Source organism: Sorex araneus, chromosome X, assembly GCF_027595985.1.
Source record: "Sorex araneus isolate mSorAra2 chromosome X, mSorAra2.pri, whole genome shotgun sequence".
NCBI lineage: Eukaryota > Metazoa > Chordata > Mammalia > Eulipotyphla > Soricidae > Sorex > Sorex araneus.
The window spans coordinates 285,279,832-285,296,849 of NC_073313.1; the positions used below are offsets into that span (position 1 = coordinate 285,279,832).

The 17,018-nt window shown below is 39.7% G+C and overlaps 1 protein-coding gene across 2 annotated transcripts in view; it reads right to left on the reverse strand.

The window, feature by feature from the left end:
- Positions 1-17,018, reverse strand: part of ASB3 (ankyrin repeat and SOCS box containing 3) — a 111,558-nt gene that overhangs the window by 13,049 nt on the left and 81,491 nt on the right. For both annotated transcript variants that reach the window (XM_055120080.1, XM_055120081.1), the window contains 2 exons: positions 15,607-15,864; positions 7,006-7,139 (listed from right to left, as the gene is read on the reverse strand). In XM_055120080.1, the coding sequence (XP_054976055.1) occupies positions 7,006-7,139; positions 15,607-15,864 (392 nt within the window). The remainder of the gene's footprint in view (positions 1-7,005; positions 7,140-15,606; positions 15,865-17,018) is intronic.

Below are 17,018 nucleotides of genomic sequence, written 5' to 3' on the forward strand. Positions count from 1 at the left end.
GAAGTAGCATCCCCAGCATCCCCGAGGGGAAGAACTTTAACCCTATTGATTGTGACCACACCTATGTGGAAGCACCAACCCCTCATGCTTTGGGATTTAACTAGGTTCTAAGAGTGGGCTGGGGGATCCAGATCCAGATTCAGAGCAATAAGGCGAATAAAGTAGCATGGGGGAGGAAGAAGCAGGAGGAGAATCAGAGGAGAATGGAGATGGGAATGGAATAAACTGTAACTGAGACCAACCAGCCTGGTCCTCATTCATTCCTTCGCCTGACCATTGTCACTGACTTCCCCTTGGTAGGGGAAGAGGCGTGAGACTACCGAACGCGGGCAGCAGGAGAGATACAGTGCTGCTGAACCTTTTTGTGTTTACACACCAGACACTTATTAAACACCCAAATAGAAGACAAAGAATGGCTCTGCACTCCAGGGCTGAGGAATCCATGATGCTTCTCCAACTTCTTGACCTGACAGTCTCCAGACTGAGAACACCTCTGTCTGCCTTATGCCTCCCGCACCCCAGACACCATCTCAGCTCATCTCACTCTACTACTGCAGGCCTACCTTCAGAGCTAAATAAACCACTGGTTTGGTTATGGTAATATGCTTGGGAGCATAATTATTTGGAATCAAGCCAAATTTGAGCAGTACACATTTATTGTACGACGCTTAATGATTTTCACATATTGACTTTATCGACAATACAGTTGATACTTAAGAGACAAATTACTTAACTCAAGGTCTAGAATTCTACCAACTACGATGAGCCCCAAATAATCCTCTAACAATGTTCGAGTTATTCAAACTATCCCATGTCTCAGGAGGTCTATTCAACAATTTAAAAAAAAAAAGAAAGAAAAGGGTATAGATATCAGGTCCAATTTTATTGCACCATTTTTGTTTTCTTGCAAGCACAACAGATCACTAGCCTGATGAACAATTAGAGATGAAACTGTATTCGTTTGAATTGAGAGAGTCTTTCATCTGTAGATTATTGGTATAAGCAATATACTCATCAGTACCATCTTAGATTAAAATGCCAGTGGAAAAGGGAATTTTATAATCACATGTGCAATACTTCAAAGCATGCAAAATTCTTATGAAAGTTTTAGTGATGCATAGATTTTCCAGCTGTGTTGCCTCCAGACCAAGAAAGGAACAAGTCATGCCTTGAATTTATAATATGAAAGCTATGTAAAACATTTTTTTACAAAAACTTGTGGAAACTAGATTTTAATTTGTTAAATCTTTCTTTTGGGGTTATAGAGCATTGATAACAGGTAAGACGATGTTTAAATTCAGACTCTAAATTCACCTTTCTGACTAAATCATCTTTGCTTTAGTATGTTAAATTAAACTTGTCTCTAGATCTATTTGTAAGTAAGCAACATTTTAAAACTGATTTACCCTTAGTTTTCAATATTTAAGTGTTTCAGGGGGTATAACCTTAACACAGTGGTGGCTACAACGTGTATTTATTAATCCACATCAAAGTGTGAGTATCTGGTGAGTATCTGGCAGTCTAAGATGCTCACATGTTACCCCCACATATATACAGAACTCATGGCACCTACTATCAAAATGCCAAAGCATCTCACCCTTCAAAAGACTCCTCAACTCATTCCACCTACTCCTTCTCTTTCCTTTGTCCAATAATCATCAGAATTTTCAGAGTCTAGGAGTTAATTTTGTACAAGCATACAGCCTTTCCATTTTGATACCTACCTAGACTTTTAAAATTTTGTTTATTTTGTTGTATGGACTTACAAATAATCAAATTATAAGGGTACATTTTATATATGAAGTTTTATTAAAATTGAGGGCAGACATAGTGATCAAAATAAATCCTACACTTTTCCCCCTAGGGCTTAAACCCAAAGCCTCACACATGCAGTAAGTGCTACACCACCAAGCTACATCCCCATTTCTTCTGACTGGAGTTGGGAGGCCGGGGGGGCACACCTGGCAGTGTTCAGGTCTGGCTCTGCACTTGAGCATCATTCCTGCAGTCCTCGGGGACCAGGTGCACCGGGGATTAAACTCAGGTTGAGTTATTGCAAGACAAGAACCCTGCCTTTTGTACTACCTCTCTGGCACCAGTCTCACTTAATTCATAATTCAAGCTAATGCCAAATTTACTATATCACAGAACTAAATGTAAATCATACAAATATACTGTATGTATGTATATTATACCTCATACACATATTATATATACATATATATATGCACACACATACATGCACATACACACACACATGCACACACACTCCCCCATCCAGCCATTCAAGAAGTACAACCTGCCTTCAAGCCAATATTCGAATATCTGCTTGTAGTATTTTTCTGGTTGCCTATCACGGCCTTACACAACAAATATATTCATTTGACTTACTGTGATAAATCCATATATAAACTTTTTAGAACAAAACAGAAAAATATTAAAATGAATAGATCAGAAGAGTTTCCTGTGCAAAAAGTGCAAAAAATTTTTTACAAGAATTTTTACAAGATTTTTTTTTACAAGAATCCTTTGTACGGGGTTGGAGTGATAGTATAGGGTAACACACTTGCCTTGTACACAGTCAACTTGTATTTGATCCCGAGCACCCCATACGGTCCCCACCACGAGCACAAAGCAAGGAGTATGCCCTGATCAAAATACTAACAATAACAAAAGAAGAATCCTTGGCAGTGGACTGAAGAAAGAACTCCACCTGCTGGAAGCCATGTTTGAACACAGAAGGCCGGGGTTAGACCCCAGCCCCACCTGTTGTCTGAGCATAAGGTAAGGAATAACCCTGGAAAACTGCCAAGCATGGTCCAAAAAAAAAAAAAAATTAAAAAGAATCCTGTGTACGATCTTGATAGGGTAATACTTTGGAGAGAATATACATTATTTGATCATTAAAAGTACCAATTAAAGAGACTTTATCCAGAAGAACTGGTAAGGGTCAGAGATATGGCTCAGAATCCATGTCACATGGGTAAAGCTCTGGTCCCTACACTTAAAATTTATATACTCAAGATTTTACCTTAGGAGGCTAGGGCTTAGTGAATCATTTGATTTTATAATGTGGGATATAAAGAAGTGGGGGGAAATGGTCAAAAACAACAGTATTTGAGAATTAGTCTACAGAACTGAGTTGACCCTGGCAGGGAGAGAAGAAGGTGGGCTGTGGGGGGTTAAGGGGGGCCTGAGGGACGTGGAGGAGGGAAAGACACACCTGGTGGGGGGTGGGGGAGCTGAATGTACACATGAAAGCCTACCACTGACACCACTGAAAATCACTGTGACAAAAACAAAATAAAACCAGACCTGAGTAGCTACACAATAAAAATAGCTATAAATAAATAAATAAGGATAAAAAGAATATTGCTTTTTGATTAAACTGGTGTTGTTAAAAGGCACAAATATAAAGCACAGGATCAAAAAGATTATTAAAACTATAATCAGTCAGAAAATTGTTACCTGGTATATATTTCTGATGCAAAAAAATAAATAAACTTGAAAAACTTGACTCAATTAAAATATAATTAGGAAGGGACAAGCTATCTTTTATTTGTAAATTACCAAGGCATGTTACTTAAGGAAGAAAAAAATAAGGAGGAATTTGGACCAAGTATATGGCATCTCTAGAACTAAACAAAGGACTTAGGATAAAAAGAAGAAAAGCTGTAGAGAGGGATGAGGGCATGGGCAGGGAGGATATGAGATGACTGGGATGCTTACTAAGAGAAGTAAGCATGTTTTTAAAAATTTAGTTATGCATTGATATAGTAAAGCCATGGAAAATTACTGCAGAAGATGGTAAGAAAGCAAGTATGTCACACATGAGAGCAGTAATCAAAAATGTTTCTTTCACAGCTCACTTCCTAGTGTCAACAGCGTGAGATCAGGAAGGTAAGCTTAGTGGTTAGGAGGACATGCCAACACCAGGAGCCAAGTTCAAACCCATTATACACTCAATTCCACCAGGCATAGCTCTGCCAGATGTGGCCCTGGTAGCCCCCAACATCACCAGGCCTGAGCTCTGAACCCTCCAATCTGGGAGGCCTAGTCACCAACAATAGCCCCTGATTCCTGGCTTAGGAAGCAAAACAAACAAACAAAAATCCACCCAAGCTTTTGTGTGCACCAAGAATCATAATTCCATAGAAACGCCAACACCTGCTAACCCCAGCATTACAATAGCCCCGTGACCTCCAGAGGGGAACCACTTAAGACACCAAAACACCAAACCTTTTTTCTAAGTAGACTGCTCCAAGAATGAGGTTAATTCTGCCTTCCAAAGGCAGAATCAAAGACTGGCCAACCCAGGAAGGAAGCCAAATGGGTATTTCTCAGTCTCGGCACAGCTGCCTCTGGGTCAGAAGACTCTATGGAGGGCTGCCAGGTGCAACACAAGGTATCTGGCAGCACCCCCGGCCCCTATGAAGGTAATAGCAGCAACTCCCAGTCATGACAACCAAGGGTTAGTAGCCATTGCTAAAGGGTGTCCAGGGTGGGAGGGGGCAATACCATCCCTGTTGAATCCCACTGCTATAGGGGAAGGAAATGAAAAACAGCTGCCAGGAGGAACTTGCTGTTCTGGTGAACAGCATTCCCAGCTCATCCCTGAGTTAGGGAACAAAAGAAACAGCAGGATTTGGAGGGAAAATGACAAGTTCGAAATCTGGTGTGTCAAATTGTGGGATACTAAGAAAAGACCTCCAGAAGGTAGTTGGGAATCTGGGACTGAAACCAAGAAAAGAAGTTTTAGCTAGGGAAACAGACCAGAAAAGCATTAGCTATATTAATGCCATTGAGAAAGGCATTTGCAAATCTTCAGCCAAAATAAAATCCTCTTAAGAGATGATGATTATTATCCCACACAAGCTCTACCTAGTGCCTAATTAAACAAGAAGCCCTTGATGGATTTAGTCTACTGCAGGGTAATGTACTCATGCACAATTTTTACCTTCATCTGGACAAACTTGCCATATGTTAAAGTCTTCAGAGTAAACTCTCACATATCTTTACTAATTGTATGCTGCAGTAATTTTCCCATTTGGCATATGCTCCCTCTTTTGACTTTTTGTTCCCAAAACCACTGTCCCATCTCTATCTGTTCTGAATAGATATTTGTTCTTTTCTGCTGCAGATACATAATTAGTAAAAGCAGATGCAATTTCTCAACATTAAGAATGACACACAAGTGAGTTTTCCAACATTATCATTAAAGAAATTCTGTGCTGAAAAGCTCAGAATCCAAACAGATTACCTTTTTTCTTCAACAGAAACTTCTCTAACAGTTTGAACACATCTCAGTTCAAGAGTACATCTTCCTGAATGTTCCTGATTGAGAATACTTACTTAAATGTAATTTTCTAAGAAATTACAGGACCCATTTCTACATATGCAAAAGCTGACTTGCGAAAAATCTAGTTAATGTGTTTTATGAAGTTACATTTCATGTAAAAACAGCAGTAAAAAAAATTCTGTAACTTAAGACATTGAATCTGGTTAACAAAATAAAGTTAAAGGAAAATAAGTCTGAATGAGTAAACAGAAGTACCTGGTTAAGTGTTTAAGCGGGTTTTCATGTAAATAAGCTTCTACTATATTTTATTGATTTTACTATTTTTAAAAATGTTAATGAGGGGAAATTGAGACTTTATTATTTAAAATGCCAATAAAGTTATACTTTCCTCCATAATTCACATCTAGAGTTAAATTATACCAACACATTGACATCTATTTAGTAAGGACAAGTATTAAAAAAGGATAGCATACTTCCTTTTAGGGGTAAGATATTGAAACAAGAACATGAACCCAAAGGAAAAAAATGAAATATTTTTTCTGACTATAAACTATTCACTAGCATCCATTAGGAGTCATTGTTTAAAATGTCCCTTAATGCATAATTTCCTCAATCCCGCACCAAGCTGTCTTCACTGGGGCAACTCGGAGAGGGGTGGGTTGAGTTTCCCTCCCCGCCCCAAGCAGCACCCGGGCAGCCGAAAACCTCCAGAACCAAACTGCCACCATGCTCAAGGCCACTCTCCACACGCTCGGACGAGCCTCACCCAAGAAATGAACCTGCAGAAAAACCCAGGTATGCAGGGACCAGTGACTGAGATATCCAAGCCCACTGAGATCGGAATTGGGCCTCCTCCGCTCAGCTCCCCAGTTTTCCAGTAGCTTGGCAGTCACACCCACAAACTGCTCCCCTCCCCCCCACACACACCATGTAATCTCATCAATGGCTGAGACCTAGAGACTATAAACGGTCCTGGAAGAGAGTAACACAGAATGTCTCATGGCCACACGACCTCTTATACTCTAGCCCAGTTACATACTGAAAGTACCACACATTTGTTTGGTTTTAACAAACTTGCTTGTATTCTCATATATATAGGCTTAAATGGCTTCGAATGAAATACAACCTTTACACACTTCCTTCTTATTGTGGCGGGAAGGCGCTCGGTGGTGGGATTGGTGTTTGAATATTATCTGTAACGTACTATTGTGAACCACTATGAAAATGTATCTTTAAAATTGCAAAAAGAAAAATATCCCTTATTTTTTAAAGGATAAAAGGTTATTCTCTGCAGCCTGGTTGACTAAGAATCAAAGGGTGTGGCCCCTGGGGACCCTGAGCATTGCTTGGAAGGCCTCTGTCTCACCACAGTTACTTAACAGAGGAGCAGCGCAGAGAATAGAATAAGGCTATCCTTATATTAAAGAGAACAGAATGAGGCTACCCTTAGATTAAAGAAATCAGCCACCCTGTTTCCCATTGTATATTCCCTCAGGCTATTCAGATAAAACCAGGTATAGTTTTGTTGAAGGAACTGACCATAATCTCTCCTCCTTGGCCCTCACTGTCTTATTCCTTCCCCTCCTGGGGAACTTGTACTGATGCCCAGTGATATTTTCCAACAGCCTTTACGGTTTCAAAGGATGGCAGAGCTAGAGGAGAGAGAGGAGCGAGGACAGAGTGTGTTTTCAGAACTGCTTTCTTACCAATGTGCTGCTGCAGTGGGGCTGCGGAGTGCGCGGCCCGGGCAGAAAGCATCTTCTCAATAGCAGGAGGCAGCCTCCTCCAGTTGGTGAACTCCAACGTGAAGATAAGGACGTCATCACTGACCTCGTCAATCCTACAGAAGCAAGATGGTACCATGCCATTACACACAAGGTGTGCCAAGAACTCACATTAATACAAGCATCACCTACTATTCTCACTTCATTTTAATGTGGAAGGCTGACAAAAATAGAAAAATATTTGTGTTGGGCCAGAAAGATAGTATAGAGGGGAGGGCTCTTGCCGTGCACATGGCTGACCTGAGTTCAATCTCCGGCGTCCCATATGGTCTCCCAAGTACCACCAGGAGTAATTCTTGAGTGCAGAGCCAGGAGTAACCCCTGAGCACTGCCATTTGTGTCCCCCCACCCCAAAAAAGAAAAATATTCGTGCAGAGGGAGTGAAATTCAGCAGCTAAGAGTAATTATCAACAAGTTCCTAAAGGAAATAAAACTGAGTCTAATTACCCACATGGTAAGAGAAATCTCTAGTCTTGTACACTCCCGGAAGATTCCTTCCCATTCCCCAGAAGCAGTGGTAAGAAAAGACTCTAGACAGCATCAATGGAGTTACTAGATTTGCATTATCCACTAAGAACCATCCTGTAATCCCCAAAAACCATCCTGCTAATCACAGGTACATAATAATACTGAAAAGGTAAAACCTAAACTCTGTTATCCCTACTCTGAGAGTCCAGGAAAGAGGACTTCCCTAAACAATGTACTAGAGTTAAGTTTTATCTCTAAGGATTGAACAAAGGTGTTCAAGACAGTTAGCCTTCATGTTTTTTTCAAATAATGTAAGATTTTCTAACAGTACAGCTGCACCCCCCCTTCCACCTCCAAGACCCCTAAGTTCACCAGAACTTGAATCACTGGTTTAAGTTTAAGCAAAGATCTGATTGCTGTTTATTGATTCAGAGTATGGAACCTTAGGGTTGCAGCTCCAAACTCTGCATGGACACAGCACTCGCTGTCCCCATATTCAAAGTGCCAGTGATTCATGGCACCCAAAGGCTCCTCACTCATTCTTCTCACCCCACCCAACTGTCCCCTGTGGTAGCATAGGAGTCTTCACCAACTACAACTCTAGTAATCATCTTTCACATCTTTACTTATTGCATAGCATGATGCATCCATTTTGTGTCACTACTTCATTTTTTTTAAAGGCTAAGGAGTATTCCCTTGAGAATCTATACTATAGCTTGTCTATGCAGCTATCTGATTACTGACATATTTAGGTTAATTCTGTGTTTTGGTTACTGTAAATAATGGTATTGTGAACATAGGGTTGTAGACATTCTTTCAAATTAATGCTTTCATACTCTTTAAACACCTAGGCCTGGTATTAATGGATCATTGGAACTGCCATTTTTATTTCGTAAAAACCTCTATACATTTTCCAAGTGACATCACCATAAATTCCCACTAAAAGTACAGGAGTTTTCTTTTCTTCCCAGGTGTGAGGCGAAAGCTCACTATAACCTTATTAATTTCCCGTGGCATTTATTACTTGTGTGTCTGTAGGCTGTTTGTCCATTTGTTTAATCCCTTCCCTCTCCCCCTTCTTTCCTATCATAGTTGTTGATGCTGACACTGCAATAACCAGAACTCACACAGACAAGTGGCTGTGGCACTTACACACTTTTAGCAGTGGCCCCCAGTCCACAGAGCTTACCCACAATGAGCCACAGTGCTTAGCAGTGTCTGTGCCCCTTTAGCATTGCTGCTTGCACATGCGCTCACCATGGGCGGGAGGGCCATATACTGTGTCTGCAGCCCTCACCAGAGGTCTCAGTGACTGTGAGCCCACACAATCTCTCCCTATTGCAGGACTCACCAGGGTCTCACTGACTGTGGAGCCCACACATCTCTCCCTGTTGCAGGTCTCACTGACTGTGGTGCCCACATATCTCTCCCTGTTGCAGTGCTCACTGACTGTGGAGCCCACACATCTCTCCCCTGTTGCAATGCTCACCAGGGTTACACACACCTGGCTGAAGTGTGTTTGGGTACTATCTACAGCACCAGGGAGGATAGACAGCAGAGTTCAATCAGGCTCTGAAAACAGAACTATGAGGATCATGCTCAGCACCATGTGGCAACACCGGAATTTACCCTTGAGACTGGATACAAAGTCACCAAGGAGGCATTTGGGGCCACTGCATTCCTCCCATGGCCTGCTACCATCTTCCCTGGAGAGTTGTCTATTCAGTTGCTTGCTGTTCTTTGACTAGGTTTTTTATTTCCTTGGGGACCTCCCAGGAAATGTTTGGACTCTCCAGGGGCCACTGCTGGTAATACTCAGCCCAGCTGGAAGGGCCCAGCAGCTCAGTGCAGCAATGCAAAGCTACTCAGGCCCCGCGACCACCTCCACAGTCCTCAAGGCCTCTGAAACTACCTGGACTGCTCCACAGGGTCATGTGGAACAGGGAATTGGCTTGGGGGACTCAAGCATGCCAGACATGCACTCATCCTTGCCCATACATCTTTCAGTGTATGCCTCTGGATTCGCTTCTTTGATTTTCTTACACAAGGCCTGTGACTTTGGTGCTGGAATCTCTCCTCTGAATCTATCTACGGTCATGATAGGTAGGGGACACAGGGATGAGAACATGGGAAACCTCTGTCAAGGATTCGTCTTGTCAGTGGCAGAACAGAAGAACTTCAAGCTGTCCCTCCATTCCTGCCAAAGATCCCCTCACAAACTGTCTCAGCCATGGTTTGATGGGGAAGAAGGGGACTCAGCTTCTGCTGGTGGGGTCCAGGACTTGGTTTCTGCCAGCAGTCTTTCACCTTCTCTTTGTCCCAATACCAGCCCTCCCGCACTAGATCAGGTCTGCTATCAGAAAGGTGCTGGAGGGCACTGACCACCCAGAATCTTTTCACCATCACTCCCTGCCCCCTTCAATCCAGTGGCACAAACATCTAATCTTCAGATACACAGAAGTATCTAGATAGATGTTTCAGAAAGGTGAAGATGAACTGAATCAGTTGACAAAGTAATATATAGTTCATTTCTTTCTTTCTTTCTTTCCTTTTTTTTTTTTTTCCTGGCTTAGGACCACACCTGGTGGTGCTCAGGACTTACTCCTAACTCTGTTCAGGGATCACTCCTGGCAGTGCTTAGGAAACCATACGAGGTGGTGGGGACTGAACCTGGGTTACCCCACATGCAAGACAAGCCATCCTACCTGCTATAATTGGGCTCCAGCCTGTTGACATCTAGTTGTACTTTTTTAGAAAACAGTTTGCTATCATCTAGTCTACCATTTTGCAGTAGGTCAGAAAAGTTGTGATTTTTTTAGTAACATTGGTCTTTAAGCCATCAATCCTAGTCTTAAAATGAAAATAATGTTTATGTTACCTAGTTCAAGAGTGTATGTGAATATGATGAGAACTCTAAGAGATACTTTTAAAACAATAAAATGTTATATAAATACTTGATATTACCAGAACTGATTTGATACTTTCAGAATTGCAGTTTCATAACACTGGACATATCAAATGCAGTCAAAGCTTAGAGAAAACTCTTTGAAACAAGATTACCCATCTCATACTCAGTAAGATATTCTTTTACCATCACATTGAGAAAATAAAATGATTAAAGTGTCTGGTAATTACTTCAAACACAGGAATTCTTTACAAGGTTGCCTTTCTGAAGATATTACTGAGCAAAAATAAACAAAGAAAAACAAAAAAAGATATGAAAGAAAATAAGCAGTACTCTAATCTTTCTTCTCTAAAAGTTTGCTTCTCACAACTTAATGTACCATTACAAGAGAGTATAAAAATTGTTTCTCAAATCCTTTATTCTCTAATATTCTAAAGAGTAGCACAAACACTGTGGGTAGACATTTTCTTCTCAGAATACTGTCAGTCAGATCACAACTGAGAATAGACAAAAAGAAAAGATATATTGAAAGAACAACCTTCTTGATTTTCCAGGTCACCAAAAATGACTGGTCTTGGCATCCGTTCTCCCCCAGTATCTCAATGATTTCATTTCTCAGTTTTAACGTGCTTTAAGCCTCACTGTGACCAAACACAAGTTATCTAAACTTACACGTGAAAAATAAATCTGTTATACAGTTTTAGTAAATATGTTTATTTGTCACTGATGCCACTAAAAATGTACTGTTACTATAATACACTGGCCATTATATTGTATAAAGTAGTTGTACAATCATAAACAAAGAATAGTGAATCAACCTAACCACTGATGACATTTACTTAGCCTATTACATTGTAGGAGAAGCTAGTCTTGCAATTAAAGTTGAAAAAAAATATTTCAACTTTGTAGATTACATTGTGACAGGCAATTATACAGCCAGATACATTTTTAAGAGTGTTTAAGACAGGCAATACCTAGAAAAGACATTTATAATTTACATGACAAAGATTAAACAGTACACATGTTATATAAATAAGATACAACTAAAATCTACTTTACCAACATACTGGCATTTCTATAGAATAATTTTTTATAACTATCCTTTGGGTATTAATTTGATCAAAGAAAGCAAAACATCTGTCATTTCAGCATAAACACTAGCTTTATCCATTCAACAAAGATTGGTGAACAAAAATTTAACCATGCTAAAGCATTTTCACTGCTAAAATGAAATTCCCCATTGTATTTTTTTCCTAATGAATATAAAGTGACTAAAGTTATTCCTTTAGAGTAAAATATATGCAATTGGCATTCTCAGTTCAGGTAGCTGACACTTTATAATTCAAAATAAGCCATAATTTACTGATTCTTAACTCTTATTTCTATATCAATACAACCAGTAAGTATGGTATACATCCGTGAATTATTACCACAAAATTCTAAAAAAGGGCATTTCACACAAGGGAGAAATTTGTGTCAGAACTGGGGATGTGAGAGTGTTTTACAGAGCTTCTAAGGACAGTAAAACTATACAATCCCTCTCCCTCCAGAATTCCATGTAGTTTGCTAAGGGAAGAAAAAGAAGCATGTGCAGTCTTTTTTCTAAGCTTAGGATCTTCCTAATTTAGGAGTAGGAAGGAGCTAGAAAAATAGACATCAACCGCCCAGATAAAACAGGGGTTGAAGTGCATGCCTGGCATTGAGACACCACGAGCCTCCAGCACCACACATATGACCCAGGACTATGACCACAAACAGTCCACAACATCAAGCCTCAGCGTCGAATCACCAAACCCAGCACAAAACCATCAGATACAGGCCAAGAACAAAAGGGAGTGAGCCATGTGTGCCCAGGTACTGCAGGGAAAACCTCATCACCAAAAAGCAAGATTGAGGTTCCTGAAATTAAGTGATATGACTGTATACAGGCAGCATAGCTCAGTGACTAAAAACACAAACTTGAGTCATGTACAGACAAACCAGTTCTAGTCTAAAATCTAGCTTACACTAGCTGTATGAGTTTGGGCAAGTATTTATTTAAGCTCTCAGTACCTCAATATCCTGTAAAATATGGAAAACAGTGCTACTCTATTTTATATTAGGTGTGTTAATATAATAAAAAATTAGGACAGTATTAACTATGTCAATATTGAATAAAGTGTTTATTTGATAAATAACTAGAAATCAAATGAAGTTGAAGAGCTTTTAGTATGGGGCAAGTGACAGAACTTCAGAGTTAGTAGTTTCTGGTTGATAAGACAGGAACATATTGAGCACTGGCCACATTGGGGTCCAGGAAGAAAAGGAGAACACTGCCAGGACCAGCCCAAACCCCCATGTGTGTGCTGGCCTCAGAGCGGTGGTTAGGGGCACTCTAGAAAAGTGAGGGACAAGTGCTGCTAGGTGGCAGGAGTCCAGACAGCAATAACATCCACTGAGATACAGCCAAAGGTCTCAAATGACTGTCGCATCTGATACAGCACTCACTAGTGAATGCTTTTATCTCAGTTTCCGTGTGGACAACACATCTATGAAAGGGACTTCAAAAATACCAATAAACACGTGCAAATAACTAAAAAAATCAAATCTCTCGATTGTCAATAACCTTCGCATTTCATCAAATACCTAATTGTGAGATTTTATGTAAAAATTACTGATGGGTTTGCAATGATCAGCAGTTCTAGATAACTCTGTATTAACTGATAGAGAAATAAATACAATCCAGGACCCAATCTATTATAAATTATAAACAAAAGGTAAAGTGGAGATCAGAACATCTAAACTTTACTTTTTCTTCCATATATATTAAATGACTCAGAAGGAGATTTTTCCTGACAAAACACAGGTTAAAAATGGACAGAGGGGGGGCTGGAGTGATAGCACAGCAGGTAGGGCATTTGCCTTGCACGCGGCCGACCCGGGTTCGAATCCCAGCATCCCATATGGTCCCCCGAGCACCGCCAGGAGTAATTCCTGAGTGCATGAGCCAGGAGTGACCCCTGTGCATCGCTGGGTGTGACCCCCCAAAAAAAAAAAAAGCAAAAAAAAAGAAAATGGACAGAGGGCTGGAGCAGTAGCACAGCGGGTAGGGTGTTTGCCTTGCACAAGGCCGGCCCGGGTTTGATTCCCAGATCCCATATGGTCCCCAGAGCACCACCAGGAGTAATTTCTCAGTGCAGAGCCAGGAGTGACCCGTGTGACCCAAAAAGAAAAAATTAAAAAAAGGGACAGAAATCCTAAGTATAAAAACTTAAAGAAAATCCCCCAATTCTACGTCATAGCAGATTTTTTTTCTTTTTAGAAAGTTCGATACTAATACACCTAATACACTACCAATCAAACCTGATCTTTACATGAACATAAAAAACTCACCAGAGGGAAAATGAAGTCCCTGAAATTCAAACTAAATTTACAAGGAGGAGCTACTAATATTGCCTGACAAAAGTATCTTTTGAAAAAATAATTTAAATAACAAGATATCAAAGCACTCTTTAACTCTAAAATACAAAATCTCAGTATACTAGATTAACTACTTGAGTGAATAATAGTTTCTGAAGTATTGCTAAACTTTTTATTGAAATTTTAATAAAATACTGATGTACTCTCTTTCCTAGAGACATTTATTCCATATTCTCATTTGCCTTGCATTATCAGGCCAAAGGAGTTCTCTCATTACCACAATTATCTTTGCATCCCACTGAGACACATATGCAAAGACTAAAGGGTGAGACAGAATTCTCGATCAACAAAAATCCTAACTTATAACCACTCATAGGGGCTGTCCTTCTAAGAATGTACTGAAGCTATATCCTCAGCTACTTCAAACATCAGCATGCATTAATGGAGACAGAGTTCAACTAGACAGGATGCTACGGAGCACATTCAGTTTAGCTAACTATGAAATAAATCCCTGTAACAGCTACATCATTCTGTCACAGTCATTCTAAGAGACACATGAGAGAAACACACTAAGGGAAGAAATCTTCTTTTCAATGTTCTCTCAAAAAGAGTTTACTCGAAAAATCTCGGGAGAGAGCCACAAGCTGCAAAGATGCCTCCAGACCCTGTGCCAGGCTTCCTCTCATTCTAAGTGCCCTGGCGTGGGGCAGGTGAGCCCACCACTTACTCCACCAGAACCCCAGCAGCCAAAAACCTCCAGGAGCCAATGGCCACCATGCTCACAGCCAATCTCCACATGATCAGAACAAGCCACCCACATGAGAATGGATCTGCTGAAAAGCCCAGGTATGCGGGATTTGTGACCCAACCCCCCGGGCTCTTATGGAGTCAGGAATAGGTTGCCTCCACCCCATCTCCCTGTTCTTCTGGGCCAAGCTGGGCAGTCATGACCATGAACTGCCTCCAGCACCATATAAGCTCATTAACGATCATGATCCAGAAACTCACAAATAAATCTCAGAAGAAAGCAACACACTGCAGAGATGGCTCCAGAGCCCTAAGTCACCATGCAGTTAAAAATTTTACTCCAACTCTATCATCCAATTTAAAATTTTAGAATTTCTGTAGCGATATCTCATACTCTACACCACTGATTTCCTAGGGTGGCTCACCATATTTGATGGGATGCAACCAATCTCAATAAAATATATATATATATATATATATATACATATATATATATATATTAGCACACAAGGCTCAACCTGTAACATGTTAGTAATCTCTTACATAAGAGCTTAATAACTCCAGGGTGAGACACAACAATCTTCACACACTTTCCTCTAAGGAAACTCTTTTGTATCATTTTCAGAGGATTATTCATAATAATGTTATGAATTTTAATAAGCAATACAATGTAAATTACTTAGGATCTGCCTTTGGGGCAAGCTTGGATGGTGATGGGTAATTTTGAAATAATGGTGGTGGGAAGGTGTAATATTGGTGGGGTTGGTGTTGGAGTATTGAATTTAATAAATTGTGAGTAACTATAAATTTTTTTTAAAAGTTCATACACACCCATTCATAACTTCCAGTAACTTCTGACCTTTTTCTAGGACTATATCCTTATAGTCACTCACCCTTCCCTCTTCATCTCTCCTCGTAACACAAGAATATCAAGAAATTAGGAAAAATTAAAGGTAGAACATTTATTCAAAAAGGATAAGGTCCACTACAGTAGGATTTCTTACCAAGAGCTGCAGAGAATATTTAGTGGGTCAAATCCAGCGAGAAACAGAGATGGTAACCATTCTTTGTATTTTTTCTGTGCTTTAATTGCATGAACTATAAATTCAGATATGTGGAACCACGGTTCTATTGGGTAGCTTTTCTTCAAAAAGTAGCGAAACTCTGAAAATGTCTCATACTTCAGACAATATGCCAAGTGAAGTTCATTTAGCTGGGCACCATACTTCAAAAGAATATTCACAATTCTAAAAAATTCACAGCTCCACCATGAAAAAAAAATAATAAAAGAAAGAAGAAAAAAAAAGAAGAAAAGTTAGACTTTTACATTATAAAAATGTACTTCTTACAAACAGCTCTAAGTCTCAGCTACAGAACAACAGATGGTTTAGTGATGACTTTTCCAGGCATAACAGACTAAAATTAGAAGACAGGACAGGGTTGTAGAGTTATTTATTTTTCAATGTACACAAACCTGCAAGTTTTCTTGCAACTATGAACAGAGAATACTTTCAGATTTTAAAAAGAATCATCTTAAATTTTTAAAAATTATCATTATCATTAATAAGTAGGCAAATTCCCATTATAATATCTAGGATATTTTGTCATCTATAAGAATACTTACTAAACAGAGTCAGTGAACTCTGAAAGAGACAAGACTCCCATTCGAGGAATTTCCAACTTACCATTTCCTTTAGCAACAGCAACAGCCTGAGTTAATCTATTACTTTTAAATGCCTAACACTAAGAAGCAACTGTGAGAAAAGCTCTTCTATTAATAAACATTTTAACATACCACTTTATATTCTGTGTGTATGTATACTATGTAATATACAGTGTGTGTGTGTGTGTATATATATATATATATATATATATATATATATGTTTTGGGGGAACACCCAGCAGTACTCAGGGGTTATTTCTGACCCTGAACTCAGGAATCACTCCTGATGGGGTTTGGGGGACCATATGGGATGCCAGGGATCAAACCTGGGTCAGCCACATGCAAATCAAACGCTCTCCCCACTGTACTATCACTCTAGTCCTTCTAAAATTAATAATTTTTAGGAAGTGCTTTTACCAAATAGGTTTGGGGAGATAATTCAAAAGTTTTGTATTCTTTGCATACAGGAGGCGCACGTTTGATTCCTGGCAGGTATAAATGGTCCCCTGAGCACTGTCAAGCGTAGTTAATAATAAAGCACTGGTAGGTGAGGAAACAAAACAAAGTACCTTCATGAAATCAAATTATGCAACTTCATATCTATCAAGTTTATTAACTAAAAATAGTAACCTTAAAATATTTACAAGCTGTGGTCAAACTGATGGAAAATAAATGAACTGTCATTGGAGAGTTATTGGCAAGATATGTCAAAAGAAGTACCATACCAAAGTCAAAGGAAAGCAAAAAACTTCA